This window comes from Rhinolophus ferrumequinum, chromosome 3 (assembly GCF_004115265.2).
Source record: "Rhinolophus ferrumequinum isolate MPI-CBG mRhiFer1 chromosome 3, mRhiFer1_v1.p, whole genome shotgun sequence".
Taxonomy (NCBI): Eukaryota; Metazoa; Chordata; class Mammalia; order Chiroptera; family Rhinolophidae; genus Rhinolophus; species Rhinolophus ferrumequinum.
In genome coordinates, this window is record NC_046286.1 from 6,214,375 (window position 1) to 6,232,388 (window position 18,014).

An 18,014-nucleotide genomic window follows, 5' to 3' on the forward strand; every position below is an offset into this window, starting at 1 on the left:
GACACTGCAGCTTCAAGCCAAATTGTTTCTCAATCAATGCCCCTGCAATGTGAAGTATAGGAATAAAATGGTGAAAAACTAGGGTTACTGTCGTTCAGGGGCTCACTTATACTCTTGAGGATAAACCAAGAGTATAAGTGTGAAAACCTGCTTGAGTAAACGGCTATTGTTAAGATAATACTATTACAATAGCGGAGTAGGGCAGTCAAGATATACCCACAGGGAAATAAATGCAGCCTCTAATTCAGCCTACGATTAGGGACCAGTTAGGAGCAGCAGACTCCTCACAGGGGCTCCGAGAATTGCAGGGCTTTCCTGAGAAAGCCATTCTGCTCTCGGGCGCCTCCCCAGGGGCTGCGGCGTCTCCTGCTTCCCCGGCGCCCACCGCGCTGGTGGCTGAGGGAGTAAGGCAGGCGGCGGGAGGCTCCTCGCAGTGATTGGCTGAGCCGGAGGTTGTTGCTAGGTTACCAGTCCGCGGGAGACTGAGGCTTGCATAGTCTCATCCTCCACGGCAGATCCATCCCACACAGCCAACCTAATTTGGGCATCCTGTGAATGGGATCCCCAGCAATTTAAATTGTCAGCTGCCAAATGCCCATCTTTCTAGGATTTTTCACTTAGCAAGAGGCCTAGCAGAGGATGGGAAGAGAAGTGGTTTTTACTCTCTGAGTCACCTTGAATAGCTTCTCTCTCTGGACCTCAGTGCCCTCCCTCCTTCGATTCCTGGGGTTCATTCGTTTATTCATTATTCATGCATTCATGTTTATTAAATGCCTATCATGTTCCAGGTACTCTATCAGGTGCTAGGGGGAAAGCGATGAACCAGACAGAGACCATCTTTGTCCTCAAGAAGAGGGAAACGTTAGGCACTTAAGCAAAAAATAAGATAAACACATATCTAGTTATCCCTTTCCTTCTCCGTCAATGATTTTTCTACCCCGCCCCCCTCCCCTACTAGATCTGTGGGGTCCTGAAGTTGGCAGGGGTAGCAGTACTGCTGCCAGCTGTGCCTACACTGCATTGCCCCTAACGCACCCCCCCCCCCTTATCACACTCTGAAACAGGGATACACACTCTCATCTCCGCAATGCTTTTTACTCTGCTCTATTGCATCCACACGTGAGCCTGGACACACCTTGATAAAGATGAGGGGCAGGGATCATTGTCCCCTGTTTGGATGAGAAAGCTGAAATGCAGAAACATTAAGAAGGCTTACCCACGGTCACATGCAGAATTACTGGCATAATCCACATTGAGCATTTCTTATGGGAAGGCATTTAAAAAGCTATCTGCCTCATAACCCAGTAAGGTAACTATTATTAATCCCATTTTATAGGTGGCAAATTGAGGCTGAAAGAAGTCATTTGACTTGCCAGTGATGACCCAGAGAGTAGATGGCAAAGCTGGGATTTGAACCAGATCTATCTGGCTCCAAAGCCTGAGCTTTCTCTAAACAATGGATCTGATCATAGAAAAAACATAAAACTCTGAGTGGCTGAGATGTGGAGCGACTTCCAAATGGCCTTCCAGTCCCAGGATCTTATTTACTTATTTTTCTACTGAAGTTTTTAGCACTATAGACTCATAAAACCTGGTGAATTGGCCACACTTATCAACAGTTAACTATGTTATCTCTCCATCGATCTGAGATAATCTTGCCTTCAAGCTTTTATTGGGTAATTAAGTCAAGCAGCTCTTCCTTGTGAGTGCTTCCATCATTTGCTTTTCCTCCCTGTCAGGTTTTTATTTTCCTCGTTCACACACTGAACAAACATTGTGCACCTACCAAGTGTCCTGAGAGGTTTGGTGAGTGTAGGTGTGTATGGCCCATCCTGCCCGTGAGGAGTTCCCAGCTTCTAGCAAAGGTTTCTGAAGGGGCTTCTGTGGGCAAAGCACCGTGATAGGCCAAAGAGGGGGAGAAGGACCACAAGGACCAGCGCTCAGAGAATCTCCTTGGCTTGGGAGACAGGCTCACCCTTACCTAATACAAACATGTGAGAGGAGGTGAGGAGCACGGGCTGGGGGTGACAGCAGCCAACCTTGAGTTTCCTGTGGTGCTGCTTTGAAATCCCATCTTGCTGTGGTCGGTGTGGGCCACTGAGTCTCAGAGCCCAGCAACCTGCACTTGGAAGGAGGCCTTTAAATGGGAGAAAGTGCTGGAAAGTACAGAGATGCATAAAGAAACAAGCTAAATTTATCCCTCCTTGCAGCACCCAGCAATTGCCATGCTTAACACTGGACTTTCTACCGGCAGAGACTTGTTTCACCAGAAGATTCATTGCTTTTCCCTCAGCTTGGAAAAGAGACAATGAGAGAGAAGGGAGAGAGAGACAGAGAGAGACAGAGAGAGAGAGAGAGAGAGAGGAGAGATTCTGAAGACAGAGACATACAGACAGAGATCAGAAGAGAAGCAAGGAGAGGCAGAGATAAAGGCATCCTTTGGTACGCATCCCCAATGAGCAAAAGGAAAAAATATTAAACTGGGCACCTGAGGGAGTGGGAGAAATCAGGCAATCTCTCCTGTTTCCTCCCTCCCTGGCTACACATTTAGAGCATTGTTAATTTCCAGATAGCGCCCTTTTCAGATGTAAGTATTTTGGAGATGTCTGTACTGTTTCTATCATCGTGGCCACTGCTTCACCCTTGTCACCCACCACCACCCTGAAGAGCTGAGTTGACTGTACATGGATAATATACAAAAGCCACGATTAAAATAAGCATTATAAGACTACATATGCATGCCTTTGACTTAGCATTCCACCCTCTATGCATTTATCCTAAGGAAAATAAGTGAGGGCACAGGCAAAGAATTCAGCATGAGATTGTTAATTGTGGCATTGTTTATAAAAGCAAGGAAACAAACTAAATAGCCAACCCCTTTTGGGTACTGCTCAATAAATAATCTTATAACCCTGCAATAGCATGCCATGCTGCTTGTAAATTAGGTTATAAATGGGTACTTATTGATGTGGAAAGACATGATTTATTAGGTGAAAACAGCAAGTTACAAAATATTGTAAATAAATTGACTCCAGAAAAGTATTCTTATAAGTTATTATAAATATAAAATATATAGTCTAGAAAAACATAAACCAAATGTTAATCTGTGGGTGGAGGGATTCAAGACAAAAAATTCAAGACATTTGAATTTTTTTCTTTTTGCTTATCTGCATTTAAAATCCCCACGGCCCCCCCTTCCCCCCCCCCCCCCACCGCAATGAACGTGTATTTCTTGTGCAATACGAACAGATTTCCTTCCTTGGGTCCCAGCGAGCACCTTCTGCTGGGAATCTTGGAGTGTATGGGCAAGCTGAACCAGGTGCTCCTGGCTCCGAGGCATTGTGGGAAAGGCCACCCACCCTTCCAGGGCCACTTCAAGGTGCTCATTAAGAATTCCAAAAGCAGCATGACCCCACCCTGGTTTGAGCCCATCCCAACTGGTCTTGTGGGCAAGAACTCAGTGACCCAACACCTTTATCCAAAAGCTCAGTTGTTTCATAACCTGCTGGTGGGTTGGGGCCACTCTCCTTGAGGGAAAACGTTGGCACATGGTAAAGCTAAACTCGGTACAACTGCGGGCCTTCCCACTTTCCAGGGGCACCCTCCCCTCTAAGGGGGTGACAGCTAAGACTGCTCTGTTGCTCAGGTCAGTCCCCCCACTACACATATGCAGCTATGCTTCTGAATGTTGGTGAGTAAAAGGCCGTCACCATGGCAACCCAGGCTTGCTCAGTCTCTGGGATCAATCCAACACCCAGAGAAAAAAGGTGGGGTTGGAGTCAGAACAAACACTGCCTGGCTGTCTCACCTCAGGCTAGACACTTAGCTTTTCTCTGCCTCAGTTTCTACATCTGTAAATGATGCTGAAGCTCCTAATTCTATCCACCTTCAGGATTAATGAGGAATAATCTGTGAACTGTAAAACACAAGAGTAGTAGAGTGTCACTAGCTTTGGTTTGTCCCCCAGTTGCTGTATGTGACTTTGGGCAAATCACTTAATCTCTCTGCCTCAGCTGCTCTATTTATAAATAGGAAAACAGGATCCACTCTGATAACTTCCCAGATAGATTGTCAGGCTCCGTGAGAACCCCAGAATCTCGAAATCAGAAGGAATCTTAGCCCTTCCTGGCCATCTAGGAATCCCTTTAATGTTCTCTGACCAAGGGGTTTGTCCCATCTCTGCTCAATTACCTCTAGTGGCAGCGAGCTCCATGACCACATAACTTCCCAAGTAGCTATTGCTACATGACATTGATTGTAAGAAAGTTCTTCTGTATAGGATGTTTTACTATTAAATATTTGTTTTAAAAATTTTAGCAGTCCTTTTTAGAGATATTTCCACTCCTGATTTTCCCAGACAGCTTGCATGAGGTAGAAATTAACAGCAGCAGTCGGCAAAAAAGCAGGTACAGGACTGGTTCTGGAAGCTTGTGACTTAGTTTAGTGGAAGGAACATGGATTCTAGGGTCACACACTCTAGATTAAAAACCCACTTTGTCCACTTACTAGATGGTTGACCTTGGGCAAGTTATATTATCTCTCCGAGTCTCAATTTCCTAATCAGTAGAGCACGGAGAGAAATGTCTATCTCATACCGTGTTTCCCCGAAAATAAGACCTAGCCAGACAATCAGCTCTAATGCGGCTTTTGGAGCTAAAATTAATATAAGACCCAGTCTTATTTTACTATAAGACCGGATCTTTATAATATAATGTAATATAATTAATATAATATAATTAATATAATATAATACTGGGTCTTATATTATTTTTTGCTCCAAAAGACACATTAGAGATAATTGTCCGGCTAGGTCTTATTTTCGGGGAAACACCGTAGTATTGTTGTGAGAACCAAGCATGATAGCACTTCTCAGTAAGCCTGCCATCCAAACTTCCCTGGTGGGATTCTGGGAATTGGGGGAGGGCAAGTTTCACTTCCTCGGCCCACCCCCGAATGGCACATCTGTCCTCCGACCCCATCTGGCACATGTGCCCTGGCTGTGCTCCTCTCCAAAAGAGGAAGAAGATTCATCTGCCCCTCCTGGGAAGCCTGCAGCACAGTCTGGCCCAGCTGTGTTCCATATTTCAGGGCCCTCTCCCTCTCAGGTCTGTATCAGGGGCCATAAAGGAAGGATGATGCGATGGTTTCCAGACAAAGTTCACCCCTCCCTGCAATTCACCTGCCTCAAGTCCAGCACCCCCACCCCGCCCACAGGTTTAGCTGGCACTAAGCCAATGTGGAGGGTGGGGAGGGAGCGGTACCTTGGTGAAGGCTTTCAACTGTGTCGTGTTTTGATAGGAATCTCATATGGAACAAAAAGCCTCTAAGACCCGCAAATATTGTCTGGTGATGGACGTCCAGGAGTGGTGACAGGAAGTTGGGGAAAGCTATTCTGGGGTAGGAAAATGGTCCCTTGCCATATTAACAGAGTCAGGATGCCTGGGTCTAGTTCTGCCATTGACCAGCTGTGGGCTCCCTGGAGCCGGTGACTTCATTCTTCAGGGCTTCGCTTTCCTTGTGTGCAGAACGAGCCCTTCCCTGCTTCAGAATTCTAGGTTTTCCCATCGTTGGATGCAGGGTGAGATGGAAAATCGCCATTGACCTCTGTTGGCCTCGGGCAGCTGACTGCCTGCTCCTCTCTGCTTCCTCCACAGATGAGTACCTCAGATACCTCAATGTGGGTGTGGCCGAGGTGAAGAAATCCTTCCTGGGGCCCTTGGCCCCCTCCTGCAAGATGGTGCAGATGATGAGGCAGTTTCTGTACCAGGTCCTGCCTGAGGACTCCTACAAGGCCGCCACCGGGAAGCTCCACGTGAGCCTCACTCGGTTAACGGATGGAGAGAGCGTTGTGGTTTCAGAGTATACGTCCAAAGAAGAACTCATCGAGGCGAGGGGGCGGGGCCGAGAGTGGGGGCGGGGCCAGGAGTGGGAGGTGCCTAAGGGAGTGGGCGGGGAAAGAGAGGCTGGAGGGTTGGTCCTGCTTCTCTTGACTGGTCCGCGGGATGACCTGTCTGCCTCCCTTCTATTTTCTGCTTCCCTAGTCCTTCCATCACTTCATCCTTCTGGCATCTCTCTGTGTCAGGCACACTGTTAGAAGAGATGGACAGAGACAAGCCTAAGACAAATGAGACTTGGTCACCACTCTCAAGACTTCAACACTCATTGTCCCCAGGGGCTCAGCCCCTCCCCCACTTTGCTTCTGCCCTGGTATGAATCCTGGAGCCTCTCAGAGTCCGCAGTGTTACCTACAGAGACCCCATGTCTCCTTTAGGGCCTCCCAGCCTGTGTCCCCCTTGTAGTACTCCCAGTTTGTGTGTACAGCCCTCCCCGCCCCCCTCTTCCCATGGCCCTTGATAAAAAGATTGAATTACCTCTAAATGGGTTATCACTTAGGAAAGTGCCTGCTAACAGTGCACTGTTCTAAGCTCAATATAAAGTTTAGCTGTGAATTATTATTGATGGAGAGTGCTGTGGCTATACCAAATTTTCTTTCATGACAAAGGCGTTAAGCTGCATGACCCTCCATCCCACGTTTCTATTCCCCTCCCATCCCCTGAATGCAAGGCCCTTGCCACCCCTCCTCACGTCCCCGCACTGGCCTGGTCATGATCCTGGGGGTAGAGGGTAAACAGGCAGTGGACCTGGATACCTCCTCCACCCGCCTCACGTTCCCCTGGGTTTACTAGCACTCAGCTCTTCAAGACTTCTCCCCCCAGCCTTCTTCCACCACCTCCCACTCCTACCTATGTCAACCAGAGCAAACCACACACAGAGCAGGCCCTTGTGCCTTTGCACATGCTGTGCCCTCTGCCTGGGATGCCTACTCCTTCCCCTTCACCTGCTTGACAAGACCAATCACTCCTGCCAGGGAATGTTCCTTCATTACCTGCCTGCCCTGCACGCCCTCGGTTGGGTGCTCCTCCTTTGAGGCCACAATGTCCATACTCACATCCATCACAGGACCTGTCACCCCTGCACTGTCACCTGCTTGCTTATTTCCCTCTTTGAGCATTCCCAAGGGTGGGCATCTCTCCTACTTTGATACCATGGCCTGGCCCAAGCCGGATACACATGAATGGTGGTTGAGTCCCATTGGATTCATGAAAATTTGGTGTTTGAAGGGACCCTGGAGATCACTGAGACACCCTCTCTCTTTAAAGCTGGGACATCAGGTCCAGACTGACAAGTTGGTTACCAAGGACCCAGCTAGTTAGGGATCAGCGAGAAGCTGAACTTGGGTGGAGGGCAAGGCCCTCCACCTTGGGTTTAAGGAAGGCCAGGCTGGCAGTGTCGCAGGGGCCTGCAGGTGAGCCCTCCCCACCTGGCTCCCAGGGCCCCAGGCATCTCAGCCTTCTCCTCCCCCATAGGCCCTGTACTGCAGCTGCTTCGTCCCCGTGTACTGTGGCCTCATCCCTCCAACCTACCGTGGTGTGGTGAGTGATTCAGCGTGAGGGTGCGAGGGGAGAGCCAGGATCCATGCGTGCCTGGGGGCCACTGTGACTCACATCTGGGTGACCAGAGGGGTGGGCTCAGAATTCAGTGGGAAGACCAAGAATTGCAAAGGTGCTTGTGTTTTTCTACTCAGAATTGCCAGCATAGATGTCTTTCTGGGGCTTTAAGATGGACTTCCCCAACTAGGATGGGCTCCTCTCAGCCCAGCAAGTCACGGCAACACAGGCTTGCCATATGTTTTCAGACTTGACAGACAGCAGAGAATAGAGACCCTGCAATATTGGGACCTGGAATCTTGAATGATGGGATCTTCCAGGTCATCTAGGCTAGTGCCTCCCTAAGTTTGATGTGCCCATGAATCACTTGGGGGTCTTGTAAAATAATGCAAATTCTGATCCAGTAGGTCTGGGGTGGGGCCTGAGCCTCTGCACCTCTAACTAGCTTCAGCTGATGTCGGTGCTGCTTGTCCATGGACCACACTCTGAGTAGGAGGGTCTAACCCATGCCCCCTCCTCATTTTATATATAAAGCAAACAAAATCCAGAGATTAAGATTCAGCTTGTAGGGGTGGCTGGTTAGCTCAGTTGGTTAGAGCATGGTGCTCACAACACCAAGGTTGCCGGTTCGATCCCCACATGGGCCACTGTGAGCTGCGCCCTCCTTAAAAACAAACAAACAAAAAAAGATTCAGCTTGTAGATGGATCCCATCCTGCATGTCAGCTGTGTACTTCTCAGGTGTCCCAGAAAGTTACAGCCGCCGTATTTGGGGTCCTTTGTTCATAGTTGAGGAAAGAGAAGCCCCAGAGGGGAAGGGACGTGAGAGTGGACACATGGCGGCCAGTGGTGAGGCCATGTCAGGGGTGTCCTGGAGAATGTTAGGGAGCCCGATCTCAACAGAGGAAGGCAGTTTGGACCCGTGGCCGTCTGGAGAGGGGTTATTTTAAACCTGCTCAGACCCACCACATGTGTGCCTTCTCAAAACACCGCAGGGACGGGCCATTCCCCAAGCCCGCCTTCAGCTGTTGTGTGGTTCCAGGAGAGGAAGCCTGGGAGGGGTAGTTGTGATGGGGGAGCATTTCTCCTGATCGATCTAGTGTATGGATATCCCCCTCCTCATGGAAGCCTGGGGTCCCCATCCCAGCCCCAGTAAGATGGCTGAGGAGAGGCAGTACAGAGACAGAGCACGGGGCTGGGAATCCACAGGCCACTGTGGACTCACTGAGTGACCTCAGGCATGCCACTTACCCACCTGGACCTTGGTCTCAATGCTTATCCTGATGGACCCATTGCCTTGGTCCCTGCATGGGGGGAGGACCTCTGACCCCAGGTGAGCATTTCTCACTCTGCCTCCCACAGCGATACATCGATGGGGGCTTCACGGGCATGCAGCCCTGCTCCTTCTGGACTGACTCCATCACCATCTCCACCTTCAGCGGGCAGCAGGACATCTGCCCCCGGGATTGCCCTGCCATCTTCCATGACTTCCGCATGTTCAACTTCTCCTTCCAGTTTTCCCTGGAGAACATCGCCAGGATGACCCACGCCCTGTTCCCCCCAGACCTGATGGTGACAGACAGAGGGATCTGGAGGGGTAGAGCGAACGGGGGAGGGTGGCAGGGGCTGGAGGTGCAATGAGGGAGCCAATGGGGCCCACTCAGTCGCATCTGTGTCTCCTCCCCTCCAATGATCCCTTCAACTTCCTCCTAGACCTGTGTCCTGGCCTTTTTGCTAATGAGCTATATGACCTTGAACAAGTCCCCTAAGGGCTCCCAGTCTCAATTTTCTTCCCTGTAAAATGAGATGATGTCAGAATCACTGAAGTAAGTGTTAACTGAACTCTTCCATTCTGACATGCAGTGTCGGGAAAGCAAACTGTGGCCCACGGGCATATCCGTGGCTTGTTTTTGTACAACCTGTGAGCTAAGAATGGGCTTTCTGTTTTTAAAGGGCTGTAAAAAAAAAAAAAAAAGAAAGAAAGAAAGAAAGAAAAGAAGGAAGGAAGGAAGAAAGAAAGAAAGGAAAATAGGAGAAGTGACAGAGACTATATGTGGTGTGCAAAGCCCAAAATATTTCCTATCTGACCCTTTACAGAAAAGACTTTGTGGGCAGTATCTCGTGTGATCCTTTAGCATCCTCTGCAACAGATACTATTATTATCCCCATTTTATAGATGAAGAAACTGAGGCTGTGAGAAGTTACATCCACACAACCACACAGCCAATAAGTGGCAGCACGGGGATTTGAACCCAGTCTTCAAACTGTTCTTCTTATGGCCCAAACACACTTTCTCTGGTTCTGCTATACACATCTCACCCTCTCCCATCCAGGGGAAGCTGCTGATCAGCTGCAAATGCTTTAAAACATTAATGCAGGATCACTATGGACACATGTCAGGAACTGCTCCCTATTTCTTAGCAGATAGTGAGGGGCAGGACACCGGATGGGTACATTTTGAAAAGCACATCGAATAAAGCAAAAGACTGATAAAGTAGCTGCTCTGGGTGAGGGGACCATGGCTTTTGCTGTTGCTGCAGCCTGAGTTACTTTCCTGGTGTGCCCACCTTGCAGATCCTGCACAATTACTACTACCGAGGGTACGAAGATGCTGTTCTCTACTTGAGGCGGCTGAGTAAGTACCATGTGGAGTCCAAGGAAGGGGCGGGCTGGAGGGCGGGGCAAAGACAGGAAGTAGAAGAGCTGAGTAGAGGAGGGTGGACTTCACTTTTGTGACCTGGAGATACCCTTCACCCAGCAGAGCCAGAAAGGGGTGCAGGGACCTGACCACCTGTCATTGTCTAGAACAGGCCACTGTGGCCAGAAATTAGGATCTCCATACAAAAGGGGCTTTTAGGTTAACAGATTGGATGGCGTCGAGGGCTTTTGTACAAATATATTTCTGGATTGAAAACCTATATTTAGGAAATACATCATCCATATCTTCTATTTTCAGGTCATTTCATTCTCTTTCATTTTTATTCTCTTTCCAGTAAAACTGTATTGTTAATGTAGAACTAAATGGGACTAATTTATATTTGTATAAGACTTTGAATGACATTGATCAACAAATGAGAGAAGAGGCAACACACCTTGCCCTGTGTTGGTTTGGAAATCGTGGTCCCCACACCTGTGTGTCTTCTATGCATCGTCGGCTAGAAGAAAGAGTCTAATGACGTGTATTACACACTCTAATTCGAAGAAGGCCATGGCAAACATCTTTGTTAAAAGGAAAGGAGGAGAGCTTTTCCATATTTACAGTTAATTCCATAGAACATATTTTCAGATTTTGGATCAAAGGGTATTTACCAATATGATATTATTAAGTTTCTTCCATGTTGCCATATGGTCTTTATAATTGTTCTTTTTGGCAGTTCTATAATATTCCATCCCAGTTGTACAGAAAACTTTGCTTGGCCATTCCTTCGAGTTTCCAAATGTTCACTAGTATACATAAGCAATGCTGTGGTGTTCTTTTTGTGTATATAGTTTTAAAAAATATTTTGGGAGTGAGATTAAGGGGTTGAATGAGGGTTTTTCCTGGGATATATTCACTTTTTTTTCCCCTTCGAAATTGCTTCCTGCTTTACCAAGCTCCCCTTGTCCTGACTCTTTACTTCTTCCTGGGTCCCCTGTCCCAGCAAGGGGTGGAGGTGGGGGGCAGGAGAGCAGGATGAAGAGGACATGGGCAAGTAGCCTGGGCCAGGATTCCTATCCCTCCAGCTGTGTGAGCTCAGGGAAATCACTTCCCCTCTCTGAGTCTTGGTTTCCTAATCTGTAAAAAGGGTTTATTCCTGGTTTCTGACACCTACTAATGCTATGATCTTGAGCATGTAATTAATCTCCGGGGCCCTCAGTTTTCTCATCTGTGCAAGGGGGCTGATCATGGAACCTACCTCAGAGGTTATTATGAGGATGAAAGGAGCAAAGCCAGATACAGCCCTTAGCACAACGCTCGAATAACTGGTAGTTCTTATTGAAAACATCAGAGTTCTATGTCCTTGCCACAGTCGATCCAGTACACTGCCCCCTCTGACCTCGGAGACAGGCCCCTCCTCTCACTTCTCTGCAGGACAGACTCCTCCTAACCCTAACTCTCCTCTGACAACTCTCCCATCCTCCACGTTTACACAGGTGACAGCTGTGAAAAAGTGAGCCCCAGGGGTCCAAAAGGTGAAAGACTTAAGTGGTGTCGTGGGGTTAGAGACGGAAATAGAAGAGGCTGGCTGCGGCCTGGGGTCCTTTCTGCCACTATCTGGGGAGCCCCTCCACTCTTTCCTCAGTGATGATGTAGGCTGGGGACTTGGAGTTTGGGGAATCCCCTGATTTGGGGCTCAGATCTTAGAGCAGATACCAATTCCCTGCCTCAGGCGCCCGTTTGTACCTCAGATTACAGCCTGGCTACCTGACTACCTCCATACCGGTCTCTCCCCTAGAATTTTCCTTTCTCTTCCTCTCAGGGCAGGCTCTGGGGAGAGTTATGTAGTGGGTGGTTAAGCATCTCTGGTCTCCCCCATTTCTCAGAAGCCCCTTCTTCTACCCTTCCACCTCTGGGAGGACCCCAGTGCCCTCTCGCCCAACCCACCCTTCCAATCTTAGCCGATGTGGACCTTTTCACAAGTATGAATGGTGCTCTTAAACCCAAGAATGAAACTCTAATAATAGCATCTCAGACATCCATTCCTGAATTGGGACAGTGTATGGAGGATGGCGGGTTTTCCCAATGGGCCTGGAGACACTCCAAGTTGGAACAGACACAACTTACAAGGGAGACAAAGTCTCCTGCTGGCTATCAGCTATTTTTGCTTCCTCTTCCCATTCGCCGGTGTGTGCGTGGCTTTCTCAGTGCAGGTCTCAGCTCCACCACCTAAATCTTCTTGGCTTTGGTTGGGCGGGATTTTTCTCGTGGCACCAGATGAAAGCAGGAGGTACTGACACATCCTGAATAATTGTGGTCGATGCCCAGAGCTACACTCTAAATTCTCATCTGTCATCAGGGAACAGAAAATGGGAGCTCACTCCAGCTCCCGCCCAACAGTTTTCCGGATGGGGGTCAGCTCCGGCAGGAAGCAGCACCCACAAGTTGTCCCCAGCAACTCACATCCTGGCTTCCTCTTTCTCCTCCCTCCTAAGGGCTCACATCCACCTAGTTCCTCCTGCTGCCAGCAAGCTCCCTCTCCACTGGAGGCCTCCCCTGGCAGCCACCTTCTGCCGAAGGGAAGGGCATGCTTTCCGGTGTGCTTGAAAATCCACATTCCCTGCTCAGACATGTGCATGTGGGCGTTGAGTGAGGTTGGAGCTCAGAGGATGCCATGTTTCAAAATATCCATTTGGCATCCACACATGTGCACCCAAACCTACCTGCCTTCTTCTCTCCTTCCCTTCCTTCCTGCCTTCCTGCCATTCTTCCTTCTCTCTCACCCTTCCTCCCTCTCACAATGTGGTAAGTTTTCACACACACACACACACACACACACACACATCTGTGAAACAGCACCACAATCAAGATAGTGACTAATCCATCAAAGTTCCAAAGTTTCTTCATGCCCCTCAGTGCACCTTCGCTCATCTCCCCCCAATCCCCAGGCAACGCCTGATCTATTTTCTGTCATTACAGGTCAATTGCATTTTCTAGAGTTTTTGATAAATGGAATCTTATAGTATGAACTTTTTTTGGTCTGCATTCTTTCACTCAGCATAATTATTCTGAGATTCTCCATGTTATCGCACAGTATAAAAAGTTCATTCCTTTTTACATGTCATTCCATCGTATGAATATACCACAGTTCATTTATCTGTTCACCTGTTAATGGACATTTAGGCTGCATCCACTTTGGGCTATTACGAATAAAGCTGCTATAAACACTCATGCAGGCATCTTTCTATGGACATATGCTTTCATTTTTCCTGGGTAAATATCTAGGAGTGGAATTAGATCATATGGTACATCATACGTGTGTGGTAAGTGAAATTACACATAATTATATTATTATATTATATATAATTGTATATAACTTATGTAAACATAAAATTGTGATAAAAACACATAATATAAAATTTACCATCTTAACCATTTTTAAGTGTACAGTTCAGTAATGTTAAGCATATTTTCATTATTGTGCAGCTAACCTCCAGAAATTTTTCATCTTGCAAAACTGAAACTCTGCACCCTTTGGCCAAGAACGCCCCATCTTCCCCTCCCCCTAGGCTCTGGCAACCACCACTCTACTTTCTCTTTCTATGAGTTTGATTACTTTAGATACCTCATATAAGTGAGCATACAGTATTTATCTTTTTGTGGTTAGTTTATTTCATTTATAATGTCCTCAAGGTTTATCCATGTTGTAACACGTGACAGGATTTCCTTCCTTTCTAAGGTTGAATAATACTCCAACATGTATATAAACCATATTTTCTTTATCCATTCATTATTCAGTGGACCTCGGGGTTGCTTCCACCTGTCGGTTATTGTGACTAGCTGTAATGAACATGAGTGTGCAACTATCTCTTTGAGATTCTATTTTCAATTCTTTTGGATATATTCGGACTAAGACATAGACCCAGAATGCATGTTTAACCTTTTAAGAAATTGCCATTGTTTTCCAAAGTGCTTGCACCATTTTACATTCTCACCACTAGTGTGTGAGAGTTTTAGTTTCCCCCAATTCTCACCAACACTTTTTAATTTTAGCCATTCTAATAGGTGTGTGGTGCTATCTTATTGTGGTTTTAATTTGCATTTCCCTAGTGAATAATGATGTAGAGCATCTTTTCATATGCTTACTAGTTGTCCAGATATCTTCTTTGGTAAAGTGTGTGTTCAACTCTTTTGCCCATTTCCCCCTAGACTTTTAATAAGCTTTATTTTTTAGAATAGTTCTGGATTTAGAGAAAAATATGAAAATAGTAAAGAGAGTTTCCATATATTCCACATCCAGATACAGATATACCTATTATTATGTCTCACATTTGTTAGATGTTATTGTTTGGCACATAGTATGGTATATTGTTTATAATTAATGAATTGATATTGACAAATTATTATTAACTAAAACCAATACTTTATTCAGATTTTCTTAGTTTTCACCTAACGTCCTTCTTCTGATCCAAGATCTCATCCAGGATACCACAACACATTAAGTGGTTATGTCTCTTTAGGCTCCTTTGTCGGTGACAGTTTCTCAGACTCTGTTTTTAATGGCCTTGGCAGCTTTTAGTACTGGTCAGATATCTTGTAGAATGTCCCTCAGTTGGGGGTTGTCTGATGTTCTTCTCATGATTAGACTGGGGTTATGGGTTTGGCGAAGGAAGATCACAGAGACCATTCTCATCACATTATATCAAGGGTACACGCTATCTACACGACATACCGCTGATGATGTTGACCTTGGTCACCTGGCTGCAGGGGTGTCAGGTTTCTCCACTGTAAAGTTACTTTCTCCCCTTTCTATACTGTGCTTTTTGGAAGGAAGTCACTACATATAGACCACACTGAAAAGTGAGGAATTATTCTCCATTTCCGTAAGGGCAGGATGTCTACATAAATTATTTGGAATTCTGCACAGATGTGTCTCTTCTCTCCCATTTACTTACTTATTCAATCATTTGTTTATATATATGTATGGACTTACGGATACTTATTTAATACTTTGGGTTATTATTCAATCCTACTTTATTTACTTTGTTACTCAAATTGTTCCAGCTTTGATCACTGGGAGCTCTTTCAGTTGGCTATTTTGCCCATTTAAAATATTGAATTGTTCATTTTCTTCTTTTATAAAATATAAAAAGAGCATTTATATATTCTAGATAAATACCCTTTGTCAGAAATATTATTTGTAAATATTTTCTCCCAGTCTTCTCTTACCGGTAACTTTTAAATCTACCCCAGTCTTTCCTATTTTAGAAAACTTCCCCTGGGTCCCCTGTCCCTGTCACCTGACTCAATCCTGGCCCCTCTCTCTTCTCACTCTGCTTTTCCTCTCTAGGCAATCTCCTCCACAGCTACCATCCCAGCTCCGGTTACTCTCCATAGGTGGGGCTCTCAAATATATGTCGCTAACCCTCATCTCTTCTCTGAGATTCAAATCCATAGACTCAACTGCCCACTTATCATCTGTCCTTGGATATCTCCAAAGCCCCATAAACTCAACATGTCCCCAAACAAGCTTATAAGCTGTGTTCTCCCCACTCTCCCACAGACCTTCCCCTCCCATGGTCACATTCTCAGCAAACGGCACCAGCATCCATTCGATTGTGCCAACCTACCTCCCCTCACCGCTCAATCAATACACCAATTCTCATTCATTTTACCACCGAAACAGAATCTTCTACTTTCTGTCTCCTTCCAGGTGCAAGCCCCAAACACCTGTCTGCAGCACCCTGACAGGTTTCCGTGGGTCCCCTACGCCCTTGCTAATGAGTCTCCGCACAGCATCCACAGTGATCTTGTCAAAATCAGAGTCCAGCCAGCACTTCCTTGACTATAAATCTTCATGGTCTCCATGGAAAACAAGAGTCCTCAATGCTGCCTTTGAGCCCTTGCGTGATCTTGGCCTCCTCAGCCCCATCTCCCACCACAGTGCCCCAACCCCTGTTCCAGCCACACTACCTTTCAGGCCCTAAACATCCCGGTGCTTCTTCGAACGTGCGGCCTTTGTGTGTGCTGTTCCCTCTGCCTGAAATGCTCTTCCCCATCCCACTCTGACCCTCCCCTAGACCACTCGCCCCTCAGATCTCAGCTCCAGTGTCACTTCCTCAGGAAAGCCTCCCAGTTAAGTCCTCTCTGCTTCCCTCTTTTCTAGTACCATGTTCCTCTCTTGCCTAGAACTTGTCTTGGTTAAAACTTGAGATTAGTTGGGTGGTCAGTGGCTGCCCCCACACTGGACTGTAAGCTCCAAGAGGCCAGGAGCCATCACACCTGTTTTTGGCCCCTTTACCTCCTCAGAGCCTGGTATAATGTCTGGCATGTATAGATGCTCAATACATATGCACTGAATCAGTGAATTAATATACAATCAAATACTCAACGTAAATTCAAGTAAATAAGGAAGGCCATTGATAAGCCCTATTCCTGTTCATGAAAATAACTTGGAAAACCATTTTATTGCAAACACCATGCTGGTTCCAGGGGTTAATAATGACACCTGTGACCCTGTGCTATTGTTTTTCCTAGATGCTGCTTACCTCAATTCTCCCTCCAAGAGAGTGATTTTCCCCCGGGTAGAGGTTTACTGCCAGATAGAACTCGCCCTGGGCAATGAGTGCCCTGAATATAGTCAACCGAGCCTCCAAACAGAGCAGGCCAGTCTGGAAGAATCCACACAACCTCACACACAATGGGCTCCTGAAGGGGAAGGAAGCAGTGGCCGTGGTTCACCTGTGTCCCCACCTGTACAGGCACCTGAATCCACATGTGAGTGGCCTGTGGAGTCATCTCCTTCACCACCTGTGTCTTCACTGGAGCAGTCACCTGGATCGCCACCGGCCTCATCACCACCACATTCGCCAATGGACTCGCCACCTGTATTGCTCCCAGCTGTGCACTTACCACCCAGCTCAACACCTGTGTCTCCACAGCAGCAGGTACCACCAACTGGATCACCACCGAGATCCCTGCCCTTCCAGTCATCTAAGTCACCCAGGCCGCCCCTGGGGCCTTCAGCTGTGGGGGCACGTCAGACATCGCCCCAGGGTACTTCAGCATCGGCTGCACAGCCACCTGTGGAGGAACTGGGATCGGAACAGCCCCAAGGTACGGATCCTCTGGCTTCTCATGGCCTCCTCAGGTCTGGAGCCTCTCTGCAAATGCGTAACAACATGGTGGCTGATAATCATTGCTTTAGAAGGCTGCACTTAGCTTGAGCAGCTCTACCTGTTACGTGGACAAGCACCACAAGAAACAGGCCCGTGACGTTTGTTCAGTTCTCTAGTCCAGTGATTCTCAAAGAGTGGTCCCCAACTGGCTGCAGTAGCATCACCTGAGAACTTGTCAGAAATGAGAGCTCTCAGGCCCTACCGCGGACGTGCTTCATCCCAAACTCCGGGGGTGGGACCCAGATGTTTTGGTTTTTTTTCACAAGCCCTCCAGGTGATTCTTTTGCCTGCTCACATCTGAGAACTGCTGTTCAGTTGATTTTTATTGGGAAAGCCACTGTGCCAGGCCACTGCTACTCAAAGGGTGGTCTGTGGACCAGTGCCAACCTCTTATTTGTTACTCGTTCACAATGAAATGAGTGCAGATATTGAGAGTAAGCATTTAGAAATGTGTATAGCAACAAGGTAGTGCCATGGTGTCCAAGAGTTTTCCTACTAATTCATTTGTATTGTATTCCACAAAAGTACTGGTCCATGATGGATTGTAAATAAGATTTTTAAAAACTCATTCTTTGCTGCAGATTGAGAAGCATAGTTGTAGGGACTGCAAAGATGAACAGTTGTCAATCACTCACTGCCAGGAAATCTCCCCTCCAGCCCAGGGGATGCCATGGGTACCAACCTCAAAAATACAAGATGAATTATTAAGTACTATATAACTGACAAAAACATGTTGGGGGTGTCCATGGAG

The 18,014-nt window shown here is 47.1% G+C and overlaps 1 protein-coding gene and 1 non-coding gene across 3 annotated transcripts in view; both read left to right on the forward strand.

Annotated features, from left to right (window-relative positions):
- PNPLA1 (patatin like phospholipase domain containing 1) overlaps positions 1–18,014 on the forward strand; it is a 43,089-nt gene that overhangs the window by 15,777 nt on the left and 9,298 nt on the right. The window contains exons 2-6 of one of the 2 annotated variants that reach the window (XM_033094183.1): positions 5,655–5,887; positions 7,368–7,433; positions 8,810–9,019; positions 10,022–10,082; positions 16,623–17,201. In XM_033094183.1, coding sequence (XP_032950074.1) covers positions 5,655–5,887; positions 7,368–7,433; positions 8,810–9,019; positions 10,022–10,082; positions 16,623–17,201 — 1,149 coding nt within the window. The remainder of the gene's footprint in view (positions 1–5,654; positions 5,888–7,367; positions 7,434–8,809; positions 9,020–10,021; positions 10,083–16,622; positions 17,202–18,014) is intronic. The other variant, XM_033094184.1, reaches the window with a different exon arrangement.
- On the forward strand, positions 8,022–8,095 carry TRNAV-CAC (transfer RNA valine (anticodon CAC)). Its single transcript has one exon. It is a non-coding gene; the product is annotated as a tRNA-Val (tRNA).